This window comes from Furipterus horrens, unplaced genomic scaffold (genome assembly GCF_987537825.1).
Source record: "Furipterus horrens unplaced genomic scaffold, mFurHor1.1.pri manual_scaffold_7, whole genome shotgun sequence".
Lineage (NCBI taxonomy): Eukaryota > Metazoa > Chordata > Mammalia > Chiroptera > Furipteridae > Furipterus > Furipterus horrens.
In genome coordinates, this window is record NW_028327177.1 from 9,583,380 (window position 1) to 9,602,442 (window position 19,063).

General features: G+C 42.4%; 1 protein-coding gene across 2 annotated transcripts in view; it reads right to left on the reverse strand.

Annotated features, from left to right (window-relative positions):
- The window catches only part of NSMCE2 (NSE2 SUMO ligase component of SMC5/6 complex), a 211,595-nt gene that overhangs the window by 128,895 nt on the left and 63,637 nt on the right, over positions 1 to 19,063 (reverse strand). For both annotated transcript variants that reach the window (XM_090283374.1, XM_090283373.1), the window contains exon 4: positions 4,221 to 4,374. In XM_090283374.1, the coding sequence (XP_090139500.1) occupies positions 4,221 to 4,374 (154 nt within the window). The remainder of the gene's footprint in view (positions 1 to 4,220; positions 4,375 to 19,063) is intronic.

The following is a 19,063-nucleotide window of genomic DNA, read 5'->3' on the forward strand; positions in this document are numbered from 1 at the left end:
AAACCAAAAAAAAAGTCTGGTTACTTCTGCCTCAAACCAAATGATATCATTTATTTCACAACTTGGGTTAGCAATGCATGATCATCATTTAGGAAAACGGAATCCTTTTCCGTGAAGTTGTTCCCTAACTCAGTTACCATCAGCACCACCACTGTAGTCATCTTGTCTAGAAGTGTGTAAACTTTCTGCAGTTAGTCTTGATCTGTATGACTCAAAGAATGAGCACTAAGAAAAACAGGCGACAATGGTAGGAAGACAGGCTACATACTAAGTAACTCAAACCAAGATCCTCTGGCTGCTAAGCTCATAATCTTTCCACTATGCTGGTCTAGCTCTTTCTCAATAACTTAAATCTTAAAGTAAGACTTGCAAAGATCCACTATCTCAATAGAGCTTGGTAATAATCCCGAGAAGTAAACAGAGCAGACTTAATATCTGAAATACACAGGATACTTGGTACCCGGGGATAAAACGATCTTTTCAAAGAAGTTGGGTATGATGCCTGGTAATATCCAAGAGACATAAGTAACTGCTAAAAAAAATACTGTGTGCTACTGAAGGATGTTATCTTTAAAGTAACCCTATCTTCAAATGAGTAGAGCGTATCTGTTATGTTTGCCTTCTAGGGATGCTAACTACCAGATAATCTGTACTGCCTCCTTCCCACGCATACTCTTTCCTGCTGGGCCTGAACGCAGCCTCAGAATCTTCTCAGACACACAGCTCCCGGCAGCCCCTATCAAGTGACTGGCAACATGAGCCACGCAGATAAGACCTGCATTCCTGCCCTGACTCTTCGCCACACTGTATCACATTTATTTCTGACACACTTTCTTTGCTTTTGACTCGATATTTGTTATTAATGGTTCTCATCATTTCATGTTCGTGTATATTGTCTTCTGCAAGCACCAGGGCTCTGCCTCTCATTTATCTTAGATCATCAACTGCAATGATTCACATGCAGGAGGCAAAAAGTGTTCTGAACGTACCTGAGGCAAATGTAGAGTATTTATGGGAAAATCTCAAATTGCCTTGTTTTTGATTACGGTTTAGACGAGGGGGTAACTGAACTACTTTCGAAAGCAGCCAGATAATAAATACTGTAAGTTTTGTGGGTCCGATGGTCTCTCTCACCACTTAACTCTGCCATTACAGCATAAAGCACCCACAATGTGTACACAGATGTGTCTACACGCCAACACAACTTCACTTTAATGGACACTAAAATCGGAATTTCATACAATTTTCACACATCACAAAAGAACGATGCTTCTCTTGATTCTTCCCCCAACAATTAAAAATCAGGAAAGCCACAAGCTGGATTTGGCCCACAGGCGGTAGTTTACCGGCCCCTGGCCTAGCTCTGAGGTGTTCAAAGCGAGAATTTCTGGTGGTCTGCAAGAGCCTTTCCACAGGTCTGCCTAACTGTCGGTGAGGCCAGACTCTGCGTGTCATGTATTACAAGAGACTGAATACCAAAGCAAGTACGAGGCTCCAGCTGCCTTCTGTTAAGCCAGAAATTGAGGAGATTTGCAAAAATGAAAAACAATGTCCCTCTTCTCACTAATTCTTTATGTTTAGAAAATATATTGTTATATTTCAGATATTCATAATGCTGTTTACGTTCATGTATAATGGGTATATTATTATTGATCTTTTTAAATGGATTACTTTTTCTTTTAATTCCTCAGTTTTCATTTCTAATACGATAAATGTCAATAGCTATAACCCATGTAAACCAAAGCTCTCAGCGGGCCCTCAGTAATTTTAAGAACACAAAGGGATCCTGAGACCAGAGAGTTGAGAACTAACTGCAGACTACAGCTGGTTGACTCATTCCTGCCGGCACAGTGGCCCAGGTGGCCCGAGGTGGCCCGCAGGGCACTTCCCCAGGCCCACCCACCAGACGGACCACCTGATTTCAGGCTCCATCTTCACTTCTCCACCACACCTAAGAGCTTTCTGGCATTTCTTGGATTAGATCCTGATTTGGTAAAATTGAATCCCATGCGATTTAGGTTCTTGCATAATAAAGTTGGTGAAGACTTGGTGGTGGTCTTCATGAAAGAAGAACCCTTCGGAAATGTGCAGACCATAAAAACGCTTCAGCCTTTACTTCGCCAAAGCAAGCAACTTGATGCATGCATCTCTCCCTGGCTTATATTTTCAAACCTTAAGAACAAAATGATTATAATACCTTGCCCTCCAGGAGCACGCACCTCAAAGCAACCAGATTTCACTGGCTCCTTTATAATAAATCAGAATCCCCTTGACTTGGCCCCACAAAAATTGCAGGAGCCTGATGCTAATCAGCACCCTCCCAGCACCACTAACCCTGAAGAAATAACACCCACTAGGCCTGGTGCAAGTTAACCAAAAGCAGCGCCAATAAAAGCGCACTGTCAATTATATTTTGTAGCTAAGGGAAAGACATCGTTAAGAGAGGATTAATATTTTTCTTGTTCTGTTGAGATTTAAAAACTTTTTAAAAAGATGTTGTCTTATTTCCAGTATTACCATACATAGGGAAGGAAACCTTATATAAGGAAGTGTTTCTTACAATATAAATTTAATTTCTCAAAAAGCTTAACTGTCTATCCAAATGATGTGTACTGCTGGCCTGGAGAATCCTTCCCCCAAACCCCCAATTTTAGAAAGGATTAAACAACAGTTACGATTTTCAACATCTATCATTTTGTTGAATTATACATTAACTAGAAAATGTTGCCCCACGAGCATATGACTAAAATACTTTATCGTTTTCCGACAGAATAATAGCTTTGTAAAAAATGAAGGAGAAAGAATTTTATATTTTTAGATATTTATCCTTCAACTTCCATTATAAAATATCTTTTAAAAATCAGGAACTATGATCAGATACTAAATCTGTCATAATTTGTGATTTCCGGCTCCAACTAGTAACATAAAGCACATTTGGGGCTATTTTGAACAACACTAAAACTGAAATTCACTAGCATCTTTAAGACCAGAAAGCCACTAGCAAACTATTAATTGTTTGGGTGATTACCACCCATTTGGGGCAACAGTGGAAATTATACTAGAAAGATTTTGGTAGCTGTAATGCTACCAGTGAAGAACAGAAAACAGACTTAAAATGTGGGGAAAATGCTTACTGTTTAAATCTACAGTAAGAGCAAAAGTCCACCATGATTGCAAAACATTCCAAATTGTGAAACTTAATTTTTAAAATAGTCAAAAGTAAAGCAGCTTCCTCAGTTATTTTTTGAGGTATCAGCATCAATTTAAAGAAAATGCTCATATTTAAAAGAAAGCCTATTTCAAAATATGAACCCCTATACTTAGTACAAATAAAGTCACAAATATATCTGTATATCATGTCATATAACATTTCTCTTATTCCATGTGTATGCAAATGAAGCTGATGTGAAACTTAAGTTTTAAAAAAAGTTACTTGTTGCACTACTCAATTCTTTAAGCAATAAAAGAGCCTTATGCTGAAGAGAAAAAATGACAATGGATGCTAAGGTAAAAACAATCAAATTACATAAAACTGTTATGTCAATTACATGGAAAAAAAGAAAAGAAAACACGTAGACGTATACTTCACTGTGTAGAAAGATGTATTGTTTCTGACAAATACTGTCTACAAAATTTTTTCCATAATAAATAATTTTCCCAATCTCATTTTTCAATCAAAATTATGTTAATTAAAAAACCTGAGTATAATAAAGTTGACGAGGAAGACAACAAATTTCAAAACCTCGTGGGATTTATAGTACCACAAAGACAGAAGACATCAAGAGAATTTGAGTCCATATTTGAGAAGAAAAAAACAGTCTAAGCAAACACTTCCTAACTATTCCAAAGCAACCAAACTAGAATCAAAGTAGAGTTATTTTAAAGCTTGGCACAGCAGTTTAAAATCTGAAAAACATTCCTGTTATTTTAATAAAATAGTTTTCGGTGTTTTTTTCCCCGATTCCCCTCCTCAGCAGGGGAACAGCACAATGTAAATTTTCTGAGCACTTTGTGGAAACTGTAGGCTTTCAGAAGCGGACAGGCTGATTAGAACCAAAAACTGGGCAAAACACAGAACTGCAACAACAACAAAAGCCATTTGGAAAGAGGATCAAGCCAAGCAGATAAGCAAACTTTATAAAATCAGCTTTCTGAGACTGCTCATCAAGCCAGTTCCCTAATTTCAAAAAGCCAAAGCAAAGCAAAGCAGGGGGACTTACATTGCTTCTTTAGCTCTTTCAGCTGTTGCTTAAATTGTACAAATTTTTCGTTATTTTCGAAGTCCGCGTCAGAGTTCTTATTCTGTAAAGCCAAAAATTTCTTCTCCACTAGTAATTTTAGATCTGGTATATCTTCTGGACGTTCTTCTTTTACCTGACAAAAAGACAATAAGATTATCTTAGTTAAATGTTAACAATAACACAGTTTTGCAACATTATTTTTTATCTCGTTTCATTCAAATAAAAATATCATGAGGTAGAAAACAGAATCCCCCCAACACAGAACCAAAGGGGTTGGGACTTGTTCCAGAACAGGTTGAAGGAATCACTCATCCCATCTACTCATTGCTTTCTTCTTCTTCGTTTCTTTTTTTGTTAAATTTATTGGGGTGACATTGGTTCATAAGATTAAAAGTTTCCAGTGCACAATTTTGTAATACATCATCTGTCTACTGCGTTTAGTCCTCATCACCCAGAGTTCAGTCTCCTTCCATCACCCTGTACTTGACCCCCTCAGCCCCTTCATCTTCCTCCCGCCCCGCTTCCCCTTGGGTAACCACCTTATTGTTGTCTGTGTCACGGAATTTTTGTTTGCTTTATCTGTTCATTTGTTGCTCTGCTTTATATCCCACATGAGTGAGATCATATGGTTCTTGTCCTTTTCTATCTGACTGATTTTGCTTAGCACGATACTCTAGAGATCCATCCACGTTGTTGCAAATGGCAGTACTTCCTCTTTTCTCATGACCGAGTTGTATCCTTTGTGCCCTGCCACCTCCTGACAACTAATGGGGAAAAATGGCACACCAGTCCGGTTCTCGGGTCCTCTACTTCACCAGGACCTGAGCATCACCACTTCTCCCTTTAACCCAGGTCTGCTCGGTCCCCTCCCCAGCTCCCCGTGTGGTTGGTCACTCCCCGCTCCATCCTCCTCGCTCCCCGTCTCTGGCCCTCTGCAGCAGGTGAGAGTGGCTTGAACTTCACTACAGCAAGGAATTAAGTGCCCCCTCTTCTGTTCAAACCTAAAATCTCAATCTATGTTCTTGTTTTCCGCCCAACGTTTTATTATAAATTTTTCAAACATGTGGAAAAGCTGAAAGAATTGTAATCTACCGTTCACCCACCTTCTAGATGCCACAATTAATGATTTGCTATGATTGCTTTATCACATATCTATTCATCCATGTTCCTCTCTGTCTACCCTCAACCTTGTTTCGAAGTTCCTTCTGAATTCCATCTTCTTCCTCCTTCAGAACAAACTTTCCCTCTCTAGAAGCCTTTTCCCTCAAGACCTTTAAATCGGCTCTTCACATCCATATTTAAAAACAAACCACCTCCTTAATCCCGGCCCACTCCCCTCAGGTGTTTTCTCCTTATGTCCAGCTCCCTGAAAAGAGAGAAATCATCTCTTACCCGCTGTTTCTACTTCCTCATCCTCAAACTTTATCCACTACAATCAAGCTGCCGGCCCCACCGCTTCTCGGCAGTGGCTCTTCTTCAGGCCTTCACAACTGGTCCCTTGAATCACTGGCTCCCCCAATCCAGCAAAACTCACCAAACTCTCCCCTGTGCCCTGATATGCGACAGATTTCTTCCACAAGCCCAGTAATGTCCCATTGCACTTATTTTTATGTTTCTTTTCCCTAATAAAATGTAAACTCTTTGAAAAATGTCTGACTTATCATTGTGTTGCCAGCACCCTGCACATAGTAGTTAGTACTCAACATATATGTAGTAATATATTTCTAAGGGGTTATTCCAATTTGCTCCAAATATACTTATCCACTGAAACCCACAATTTATCAACTGTTAATAATTACTAATAGAGATAAAATACAATTTCTCAGTTGGAAGATAACTTAGAGATCATCTAATCTTGATCTAATCTTGATATCTACCTTCCCCAATTTCCTAAATAAATAAAACGATATAAAAAGAAGTCAAATGATTTGTCTACTATCATCTAGTCAGTTAGAGGCAATGCTAAGACTGTAAGATAGATAGGAAAAATTCTTGGTATTGATTCTAGTCAGTGGGGTGGATATATTTCTGATTTCTCTGAATCTAAGTATCAATGCATGTAAAGTCAAAGGATTATCTGCAATAAATCTGCTTAGATTACCCTTTGTCATAAAGAAGAAATTGTATAATTTTCTTTTGCTTAATTGCTATGTATTTTAATTAGCTGTATCAAAAATGAAATGAAGCATAAATCCCAAATGCCTAAGTTTATATTTATAATACAAAGTGAAGGAACTGGTTTTGTTCTCATTGTACTGATGAAACTCAACCAACGCTGCATCCACCACCAAGGAGAGTTCGGAAAAACATGGCAAGACTTTAATAACAAGTCTTACGCACAATTAAAAATTTTAAATAAGTCCTGTAAGGCTAAAAAAAAAAACAATAAAGCTCAGTTTGGAAAAGAGAAGGTAGAAAGGCAACTTAATAATGCCTGACGTCTCCAGAATAAGAGCTATCACACATGGTGACTGGCTATCCGCTCGCTACTCCTACACTAGACAGAACAAGGCGAAACCAGTTCAAGATCTTATAGCACGAAGAGTTCAGAGTAGATACAGAAAATAAATGGTAAGTTCTTAGAAAGAAATTAGAGTCTCTTTTTCTGGATTTATAAAATAAAATTGACTCCCATCCACCTGAGATATTAATGGCAATCTTACAGGAGGGCATACAAATGAACCTTCTCCAAGTCTTTAACGAGTCTGAAGTTATTATTTAATCTGGGATGATCAGAGCATATCTGATCTGAGTGGATGGTCTAGAAATGTAAATGCTCTTTTCTGACATAGTCTAACTCACTCACATAATTTTCCAAGTTCAACTACAACCACTGCTGCTGAGGCGTTGGACAGAAGAGGGAGAGGGGGGTGGACGGTAAGGCATTTGAGGCTGACAACATGGAACCTGAAATATGACTAAGAAAATCTGAATAAACCAAATTTTCGTGACTCAGAGTACTCTTTCCTCCCAGGGCCAGAACCTCAAGAGAACTGCTGTAAAGCACATAAATTCACAGCAGCAAATATCTTTTCTGGAAATCTGATAATACAGTTGGCATAGCTACCCATTGCAGAAGGAACTTACTGTACTCTAGATAATAAAACGAGAGCCTAGAAAATTTCAAATTCATTATCCGTTTAAATCAATGCAATAAATGGGGACTAACTACATTTGTAATGGCTTCTTGCTTTGTTTGTTTCTTCAAGAGAAACAGATACATAATCCCAAAAGGGAAATGAAAAAGCCATTCATTGGGAGCTGATCACAAGTGTTATCTCGTCTGAAAAAGGGAAGGAGGGCCCTCTTTTCTGAGGACAAATTTAAAACACCTCAAAGAATTCTGAGACGGGGGTGGGGGTGGGGAGTGGGGAGATCTATTAGATCCCAGTCCAGCCCCTTCCTAAGGATAAGTCCCTACATACAAGACTTAAAACGTCAGTGAGTCCAGCGGCACTGGATGTATTCATTTGCTAAGGCTGTTAGTAAGTCACAGACAGCGTGGCTTTCACAACAGAAATGATTATTTTCTCACAGATCTGGAGGCTAAATGTCTGAGACCAAGGTGACAGCAAGGTTGGTTTCTCCTGAGGCCTCACCCTTTGGCTTAAAGATGGCCATCTTCTTCTTGTGTTTTCACATGTGTGTCTATGTTCAAACCCCCTCTTCTTTTATAAGGACACCAGTCATATTGGATTAGGGCTCATCCCAATGACTTCATTTAAACTTAATTACCTTAAAAAAAAACAATCCTGTCTGAGGTACTGGGGATTACGATGTCAACATAAGAATTTGGGGGGTGGGGACACAATTCGGCACCTGCAAGGGGGACCTCCCCCCAAAATGGAATTATCTTCAGAGGGCAGGCCCCTTGTAGTACAGGCTTCCCTCTCTAGGTGAGTATTCTAGGAATCCATCTGTATCACTGTACCAGCTGGTATCATTGTGAGAGGCTGCATTCAGCTTCAGTACAACTTTTTTCCTGAAGACTCTTTCGATGCAATTGCCCATTTCATGATGGGGAATTTACTAGTGCACCTGCCCACATTGCTGGGTGTTCAGCAGTTTTTGACCCAAAATGGCAAGATCCCCGTTTCCCACCCTGCACGTTCAACCGTTCCCACCCTGAATGACTTTTTTCGTTCCCCTGGATGAAAAGAGTCCTCAAAGGGAAATGTTTTGCCGCTGTGGAAGAGGTGAAACAAAACAAAAACATGGCAGAAGCACTAAAAGGCATCAAAAGCGATGAGTTTAAAAACTGTTTTGAGCAGTGGAAAAAATGTCTCCGTGGGTGTACTGCATCAAATGGAGAGTACTTTGAAGGTGACTGAAGATTAAACAATGTAAGAACAAATACACAAATTTTTACAAATAAATTTTGGGTTTTTCGGGTCCCCTCCTCATACAGTGAGTTAATGAATTTCACAATAAAATCCTTAAAATAGCTGATACACGATTAATCTTTATACTATTACCATTTAAAAACAATAGCAACAAACGAGAAGTAAACTTACACATATCATACCTACATAAGGAGAACGTCATACTGCCCTTGCGAGAGAAAAGGGCACGTTTTTAGGCACCACCCACTCACCCATCCAGTCCTCAGTGAGTGCCCTCCAGGTGCCAAGCACCGCAGCCTGACAGGAGAGAGGACTAGAAATGTCAATATGGAGCAGATGGTGAATAGCTCTGGAAGCCTGGCTCGGAAGTGAGCCCGGTCTAGTAGGCAGCAGAAAAGACACTAAAAGATTTCAAGGAGTAAGTAATGTGCCATGAGAATTTTTTTAAAAAATGACAGCTATGGTTAAAATATGTAAGATGCATTACTGGCAGAGGGGGAGATGAAGTTCCCGCTGTATGTTAACTAGGCGCAGAGGGGCCGCCACGTGGCCAAATGCAATTTCTGACGCAGAACAGCGAAGTCCTTTTGTGACAGGAAGACTGGACTGATGACGACTCTATGATATTCAATATTTAGTATAGGCAACTAGTAAAATAACGTTTTGTTGGGAAAGAAGGGGGACATCCTGAACGTCAGTTTAACAGCTAAGTGGAGAGATTTAGTAAGCGGCTGGAAAGACGTTTAAAATGAGGACATGGGAAGAAAAAGAAGAGAGACGTGAAGGGAACTTTAAGACAAGCAACACAGAAAGCCAAGAGTGAGGAAAGCCACGGAAGGAAGGACACAAGTAAACTTCCTCACGAGTGATGCTTGTCCTTTGGGAGAAATGACACAAGGGAGCTCAGGTTAGAGAAGGCCTGAAAGGGGAGCCCTGGATTTACATGCTAGGCACTCGGTATATGCACTGAAACTATTTACTGTCTCGGCCTGGCAGCCCATCAGGTGGCTCCCAGGCGAGCACCATCCCACCGGCGTCTAGTGCACTGGCTGCCAGAGAGCAGGTGCTCAGTTGACCCCGATGAACAAGGGGGTGACGGGGGAGGGTCAACTTAGACTGCCCTGAGACCAGGAAAAAGATTAAGGGAGTTCTGTGTGAACAAATGAATAAGTTTCCATGGCAAAGGAAGAGGAAGAGATACAGGAAGTAGTCGCGGGAAAGAGAGAGCTAAAGAGACTTGTTTATTTGCAGAGAGGGTAACAGTGGCTTGTAGTGAAGGTCACATGATGGAGGAGAGAGAACATGGACCTCAGGGTCAGACAGACCTTGGTCCACCCTGTGCATGGATCTTGGGTTCGGACGGTCCTTCTGCGCCTTGGATTTCTCTCACCTCTTAATCAGGCATCAGGAACACCCATTTCAATGCTGTGAAGACTCAATTAAGTCATGTTCGTGTTTCATGTTGACACATAGTAATGTCAAGAAAATTTTATTCTTTTCCTTCCAACTTTAGCACAGAGCCTTTAACATGTTTGTCGACTGAGAAGAAGGAGCCAAGGGGGAAACAAATCCAAAACACTAAGAAAAAGCAACTGCTGGCGTTCAGTGGAGAAAATCATTCAAGTACTAGGGCAGAGAGTCGTGAAGGAAGAAGGCCACTGGCTGGGAAAGCACACTAGGGTTTACTGGGTGTCCTAAGTGCCTCCGGGGCCGGGCACGCAAGGACCTGGGCAGCCCCCCAAAGCGCAGGACAACAGCGCGCGGTGAGGACAAGCCCCAGGCGAGCAGAAGCTGCACACAGCTCTGGGTGATCACTGCCTCGAGAGACAGCAAGCCCTGTCTGTAAAGAAATGTTAGAAATCTAGACCGTTGGGGACATTTCCTGGTTTTGAAAATAATGTATAGTCCAAACGACACATCAGCCTACAGGCCATGAATTTGAAACCTCTGTTTAATGCATACGACATGTTCTGGACATAAAAATAAAAGTACTCTGGGGATCCACAATATTTGGGGGAACGGGAGGGGGGTCTAAGTGCAATTCTCAGTCTTCTTTCTACTTCAGGGGTGAAATGTGAATCTTTCAAGCAAGACGGAGAATAACGGAACAAGACGGGTGTGGGGGAGAGAGGGGAAAGTAAAATAGAGATTCCATTTTGACATGCTATTCTGAAGTGCTGATGATTAAAACCTTGGGCTGTACAGTTCAGATTAAAAATAAGACTCTGCTACTAAATGGATGACCTAAGGAAAGTTACTAAATGCATCTAACCTCAGTTTTCTCACTTGCAACCAGAAAAGGCTGTCAGTCTTCCCCTCGCAGCGCTGCTGAGAGGAAGAGATGAAATGAAGTGGCGAGACGCTGAGCTGCCGGTCACAGAACAGTCAGTGAGGAGCAGCCGTTCCTGTCGTCAGCATTTTGTGTATCCAGGTCTGCAGCTCGGCAGACTGACATGGAAACACCCGCGTGGAGGAAATCAGTCTGGATCTTAATGGAAACCGTGGAAATAAATGGGATTGCCAAGGGGACTAAATGCAACAGAAACTGACAAAGAACCAAGAACAGAACTCTGGAGACGTCCACATTTATGAAGCAGCTAGAAGAAGCTAAAAAAGAAAAAGGTACAAAAGTGAAAAAGACAACTAAAATAAAGTGTGTAGAAGTCTAGGGAAAAAAAATTCAAGATGTGTCAAGTGCTGCAGAGAAGTCAAGTTAAATAAGGGCTGCGAAGGGGCCTCTGGGGCCTTGAGTAACAGATGAGGCAAGCGCAGAGTGTGGGCTTCAGAATACCCCGGTCCTTGTTTAGTGAATTGTGTCAGGAAGATGGAGCAGTGACTAGAAAAAACACACGAAACCCCCAAAGTTCCATGAATTCTCCAACTGCTCAGTTTCTGCTCAAAATCACTTGTAATTGGTTAGTTATATGTCATTGGAACCCAACGTTCCTGTGACTGCAACATTTCCTTCATGTCAGCAAGAGGCATGTGATCGATGCGCTGGCTGTCAACCACTAAGTCAGGCCTCCTCCGGTGGCTCTGTCCCTGTGAACAGACCTGGTTGTTTTTAGGAAAAAAAGATAATGGCAGAAACAAAGGCAGAACTCAGTGCTTACTCAGAGTGAAGCTACATATTATTGCCAACATGCTGGAACCTAAAATTTTAAATATTTATGTGATTATAATATACCTTATTCCTTTCCAACAGTGCTGTATACATATACAATTACTCAGTGTGTCATTTTACGGCCATAGGGCAAAGTCAAGGTCTCCTCCTCCAATTATCATGATTGCCTTATAGCCACCATCTCACTGGGAGGGGAGATCACAGGTGCTAAAGGTATTGATGGGCTGAGTCATTCACACACTTCTGAGTCATATGAGAATCTAGGATAAAAATCGGTCGTTTTTGTAACTGAACCAAGACTCAGATGAATATACTCTCTCTAAAAGAGCCACTCTTAGATGCTTGGCTCCCAAAATAACATATACCTGATGATTTACATTTTGGAAATCTCACAGCGTTAAGAAGTTTATTATGGGTACATAACAGTGATGAGCAATTTGCTTTGTGTTCTGCTCAGCACACTAAGTATTCCAAGTTCCAAGTCATATCCAGGTTGACCTCAGGCTCCAGGACCAGCTTTCATGCTGGGAATCCAGAACAAATTGCCTCAGTGGGTCCTAGAACATTCAGTCAACAAATATTTACTGAGTCCCAGTTGGGTACCAGGCACTATGCTAAGCACTGAGACATTGATGGAAGCTGGCCCAGACTGATGACACACCACCAACCCAACTGGTCATGCACAGGGTACACTTATATAGGCCAACACTGTCTCCACCTTTATATGGCAGAAAGCTTGGTAAAGTTTTTATTGAAAGGCAAGTCCAGGCTAAGAATTGTTATGCTTCCAGTGGCTCTAACCTAATTGCATATATTTACGTATGGAGACACATCACATTTTCTACAGAGTTTACTATACTGCCTTTGCCCCGTTTTTTTGGTTTTTGTTTTTTAAGTCACACACACTCATGATGACCAGCACAGATTACACCCTTCGTCGCATGCCAGTTTCTGTTGCCCATTGCACAATCTGCACTGAACTCTGGTGGACCCAATTAGGTACAGTTGAGTGAGTTTCCCAGCGCCATTATTTGGTTTGACTTCTGACAAAACACTTCAGAGAGAATACTTCCTTGTTGAGCAGTGTGACACATCGAATGGACTTCACAGCTTGCCAAGGTGTTGTAACATGCCATGATGGAGCAGTGGCCACCAGACGTGGGGACACCTTCCCTCCCTTCAAGCCTTTCAGAAACAGGTTGAGAAGGAGTAAACTTAAACATGTGTGAGTGCTTTTGGTCTAGTTCTAATGGACCGATCCTGTGGAACAGGCCGTTGTCTAACAGATGGCAGTTGAATGAAGCAACCTGCCAGTTACGTGCATCTGTTACTAAACATTTATGCTGTTGGAAATTACTCCAATAAATTCCTCACAGCACCATCCCCACTCTGAGGTTATGACAAACAGGAATTACCTATTTACACAGAATACATTAGTAAGATTCCCGTACTGGGGACTGGGAAGGGGGGTGTGTGGTAGAAAAGACACACTGCTCATTTTGCCTCTCGTTTTCTCCTTGTTTTGGCAGAATTTATAGTTACGTGCATTATTTATTTACTCATCTAGTCAGCAAGTATTACCAAATGCCTACCACATGGGCACTGTGCTAGGCATTGGAGATGCACTGCAAACAGACTAACCTGGCCCCTGTTGTTCCCAAGGGGTTTGGGATCTGGTGGAGGAACAAAAGTTATTCAAAGAGCCGAACAAATACACCAGTACCAACCGTGCTAAGTGCTGGGGAGGAAACGTAGCAGATGCTAGGAGCACGTGTCGCAGCGTAAACATCAAGGACATCACTCGGTGGGCAACCCTTTTAGGCACTATTCAATTCAAACCCAGGTCACGCTGCGGGGAGAGCGGGACGAGGCTGATTACTGTTGTTATTAGCAAACACTTGGCACTTGCACAGCACCTTTCATCTGGATGGTTCAAAGCCTTACGACCACGAGAGTCATTATCCCAATTTTACAGATGTGAGGACTGGGCCGTTCACAGCAGTTAAGCGTCTTGCCCAAGGTCATACTGAGTCAGTGACAGATGGTTTCAACTCATTCAAACCCCCTTTCAACTTAGTTTTGCTTTGCAGGCGCTTCCAAGTAACAACTCCGAATGAACTTTTATACCCCATATTAATTTTATGAAAGCATACTTGATTTCAGGCATACGTTGTCAAACTCCAGTGGCCATGTATTAATTCTTAGAAGAAAAAATACTTATTCTAAATTTGAAATTGCCTTTCCTGTCCACCATGCCTCTGTCGTCCACAGAATTACTAAATGCTTTATTTATCATTATGGTATCTCACTCAAGATTCTGCAGTGAAAAAAGTACAGCAATAGGTTGATGCTAATGAGATTTACTGGTCTTACCAAGTACAGTAGCCCCTCTCTATATCGCGGTTCACTTATCGTGGCCTCACTGTATCGTAGGATTTAAAAAAATATTATATTTAATTATTTATCGCAGATTTTTCCCTATATCGCGGGATTTTGCGGTGCTGTATACGTATGTTGTAAAGTTACGTAGGTTTAAGAGTGTAGAATAAATGTAAGGTTCCTACTTCACGGAGGAGTCTAGAACATAATACCCGCGATAAGTGAGGGAATACTGTATCCCATTATCCAGAAAGATGACCTTTCAGAATGTTAAGTCATCTACTGAAATTCAGTTCCAGTGCTACAGGGGTGACACCACCTCATGAAGTTAGATGATGTCCCACGGGGTGTTTGTAACCACTGAATAGTATATGACATTGTCTCTCCCATAGCCAGAACACATGGGCCTAGGGACCAAGGGACAGAAGTAGAACTAGCTACACATCTCCTCCCCCTCCTCATCACACCTAATGACCAACTTGCATTTTTCCACATGGCTGCAACTCTAGTTCTGCTGGTTTAAGTCTCAGTAACCAAGAGAAGAATGATTTCACTACGGGACTCAACAATGCCTCCACTGATTTGAAAGCCTAAACGGCAAGCAGGCAATTTTGAGCTCCTCATGACTTTTTTTCAATAGACAGACAAAAAGTGAGGTTAAAAGGCTGGTTGGGACAATGCATCTTCATTATCAAGGGCAAATAGGATTGAGGCCACAGAGTGAGAAAGGGAGGTGTGTGTCTGGAACCGGAAATACCTCCTGGCTTTTGCCATGTCTAATGGAAAAAGAGAATGGAGGTCAGGAACCACTCCATACAGACGGGACCATCAAGAACATACATACCTCAGGAATAAAAGCCTAGGCGTTCGTCGGATGAAAACCTACATCAGCTCAGTTGGCTGATGGCAAAGCGAACATGAAATGGGTAGTAGAGAAAGGGAATGAAGAACACCAATTCTGTGTTCAGGGCCAACAGCAGAAGCGAAGACTAAAGTAACCATTCTTTATCTTCCTTGGTTTGACATACACGTGTTTATGGTTTTAACTAATGTTCTCCCTTTCCCTTTCTCTTAATGTTGAATAACAAGTGAGTTGGTGGCTCATTAGTTACACAGTGTCATTGCGGAAAAGTAACAAAAGTAATAAGCGTGGCCCAAATATCCTAGACTTGGGAACAGTGACTGCTAAAATGTTCCGTCTTTCCCCCTTCTGTGGCCAGAGAGCGTGTTTCCCAGTTCTGTGAGACAGCTGCAATGTCAGCAGAAAGCCTGTGCTGTTTACCAGCGCCATGATCTGCCGTGCAGTCGCTGTGAGCAAATTTAAGTCTGGAAGAAACGTGGATGCAACAGAGGCTGAGCAGCTAAGCTCACTGGTCAAGAATCCTTGGAACGCCTTTGCAAGGCTTGGGGAATGTCCCGCCCTGTGAGCGATACCTCACGGACAGGAACCAGAAATTCGCTTTCTTGGCCTCCCATGCAGCAAGAACAGAGACATGCCACCTTGGCCCTTGGCCTGTGGGATGGCACGGAAGGTGCCAGTACAGGTCCTGAAACCAGATTACCAGGGGAGGTAACCTTTAAATCCCAATTCTGCCTCATGCCAGCTGTGTAATCTTGGGCAGGTTACTTAACGTCTCAGAAACTTGATTTCCTATCCAAATCGTAGGGTCGTCATCAATATTAAAGAAATTAGCACCGTTAAGGAATGTAAAGCTTTGAAATCCAAATACAGTAGCTGCTAGCCACATGTGGTTATTTAAATCTAAATTAGTTAAAATTAAGTAAAACTAGTCACTTAGTTCCTCAGTCACACTGTCACATTTCGAGTGCTCAATGGCCACATGCGGCTAGTGGCTACCTTTCTACTGTGTGGCCACAGGACATTTTGTTTACTGTAGAAAGGTCTACTGGAAAGTACTGACTGACAGAATAATACCTCCTGGCCCTCAGTAAGCGCTCAGATGGGAACTGCTGCCATTATTATTGCTCATATTGTTATCACTATCATTATTTTACATTATATCCTCAGAACTTATTTGCCTTACATGTAGGAGTTTGTGCCTTTGACCACCTTCACCCAATCACCCCCCCATCTCTTCCCCCTCCCCTCAGCTCTGGCAACCATATTGTCATCATTATTATCACAACAGTAAGTTAAAAAAATCTGGTGCAGGAGATAGACAAGAAAAATCAATTAAAATGGAGTATGATAAGAATTAGCAGCAGCATCAAGAGCAGTAGCAGCTCTCAATATATAGTTTAGTTTATTACGGACAAGTTACCAAGCTAAGCCCTTCACATGGATTATTTTGTTTAATCTTCCCAAACAACCTAGGAAGTAAGAGCTAACACATCCCTGCATTACAGGAAATTGAGGTTAAGAAGTGGTCTAACTTCGCCCTGGCTACTGGGGCTCAGTGGATTGAGTGCTGGCCTGGAAACCAAAGGGTCACCGGTTCGATTCCCAGTCAGCGCACATGCCTGGGCTGCGGGCCAGATCCGCAGTTGGTGGTGTGCAAGAGGCAACCACACATTAATGTTTCTCTTGCTCTCTTTCCCTTTCTCTAAAAATAAGATAAATAAAATCTTTAAAAAAAAGAAGTGGTCTAACTTCAAGTAGTCAAAATGCTCACTGCTCATCTGTGTTGGAGCTGGGACTTGCACTGGCAGGTCTGCTAAACTACTAAGTCCAAGTCTTCACTACTACTCCGAAGTCACCAAGTACTTACTGAGCGCCCCCTAGGGGCCATGCGCCGCTCTAGCTGCCGGGGATACAGCAGTAAACAAGAGACCAAGTCCCTGCCCTCATGGATCTCACATCGTGGCTGACAAGAACAAGAAGAAAGTGTATAATTAGTTAGATGGTAGTGACTGCTGTTACCCTGGCTGGTTTGGCTCAGTGGATTGAGCGTCGGCCTGCGAGCTAAGTGTCGCTGGTTCGATCTTCCAGTCAGGGTACATCAGAGAAGGAAAACTCTGACTCCAAAAAACCTCCGCTGCCTTGCGGCATACCTCTTCAGGGGAAAGGCTAAGGGAGTAAACCCCGACAGAAAATCCGGAGCCGGAGTCCCTAAGGCGGTTTGACGTTGTAGTCAACACCGGCAACTCCTGCGGCGCACCTGAAGCCAAGCTGTATTGACTCCGTCTTTCCCTTGGACCCTTCAGCTGCGAAGAGAGGGGGGGTCTGCTGCATGGGCAACAGCAGACCCTCCATATCACCCTGCCCAGGCTCTGTAGCTTCAGATTCACTGGAGAGGACACTCCAGTGTCATCGCAAGATGTCGATTCAACACGGGAGGAGACAGATACCGTGTCACTCCCGAGTCGGACTGCACAGCCATTCTCGGCGGTGCAGATAGACTCTTAAGAAGCTACACCATCGTCTCTCGAGACGGACGGCTGCCGATACGATAGAATGACTGCTGTAAACGATGATAAAACAGGGCGAGGGTAGGTGAGCTCTTCTATGATGGATGGCAAGGGAAGGCTTCCTTCACCGAAAAGATGGCATTTGAACAAAGACCTGAAGAAAATTTTAAAAGACAGGGGAGTGGAAGGAGATGAGGTCAGAAGGAAGGATGGGGGGTGGGGGGTGGCACAGACCACGGAGGCCACATGTAGCCTTTAGCCTCTACTCTAAGAGGGAGGGGGAGGGTTTGAGCAGATGAGTGAGAAGATCTGACTTTCTTTCTTTGAAGGAGCAATGGGTGCAAAAGCAAGATTTAGGGAGAAAGGGCAAAAGCAAGAAACCAGTTAGAAGCAGGAAGCCGATCCACAGGTCACTGCAGTCACCTGGGCGAAGGTGACGATGGCTTGAATTAAGGTGATGGCAGAAGTAGCAAGAGAGGGTCCGGCTAAACACACACTACTTGGAAGGTGGAAACAATGCGGTTTTCTGATGGACTGGATATGGGCTGTGAACAATTAAGGAACCTTAAGACAGCTCTGGTTAGGCCCGGCTAAATGAAAATCGTACAGTTGCCATTTTCTGAGGCGGGCGAGTCTGGAGGAACAGCTGGTTTTAGAGAAATGAAAAAAAAAAAAAGAAAAAACAGAGTTGAGTCTTGAAGGTTAAATGTGAAAGGCCTATGGGAATGAAATAAAATGGAAATGAAAAGACAGTTGTATATCTGAGACTCAGAGAGAAGATATGGTTCTAGCTACCAATGCTATGAAAAATGATTAAGTACATGGCATTATAAGAGCACATGGAGTAATACACTTGGCAGACAGGCTAGGTGATGTCAGGAGGGCTATTAAAGAAGCTATTCTAAGTTTGTGAAGGGTACAGAAGAGGTAGCTGTTGGAAAGTGAAAGGAGGGCACTCCCCTTGGAGGAATAGTGCGTGCCAGGGCCAGAGGCAAGGGGACATTTCAAGAACTAGCATAAAAGAGTGTGGGGGGGGGGATAAGAGGACAGAATTAAGCAGGGGAAGTTTTAAATTATTCCTGAGAGCAGCTATTCCTTACTGGAGGGTAAAGTTGTGAAAAAGACAGGCAACATAACCAAATTTTCAATTTAGAAAGATCTCGTGGGCTACCAGAGAGAAAACATATTAGAAGAGAGCAAAACTTAAGACAAATAAGTTTTATTGTGACATCTAGTCAAGAGAGAGAGAGAGAGAGAGAGAGAGAAACGTCATGCAGCAAACTTGCCGTAAAAGACTTGAGATTGTGAAACCAGGGCTGAGGGGGGCGAAATGACTGGGGAATCAAGAAAATTTGGTGATGGAATGCAAGACATGAGCAGCTGGGAGGAGCAAGGATGATAGCAAAGTTTCTGATGTGAGAAGCTGAGTGGATGGGACTGCCACTTACAAAGTAATAGGATCCCAGAAGAAAATCAGAGGAAAAACTCTGGGACATGTTGAAGGCAAAGAGCACAGTCAGGGAGAGATGTCAACAGATGACTGAATTTATGTGTTTGACTCTCAGATGAGCGACCTGGAAGGGAAGGAAGGATGTGGGGTTCAGCAA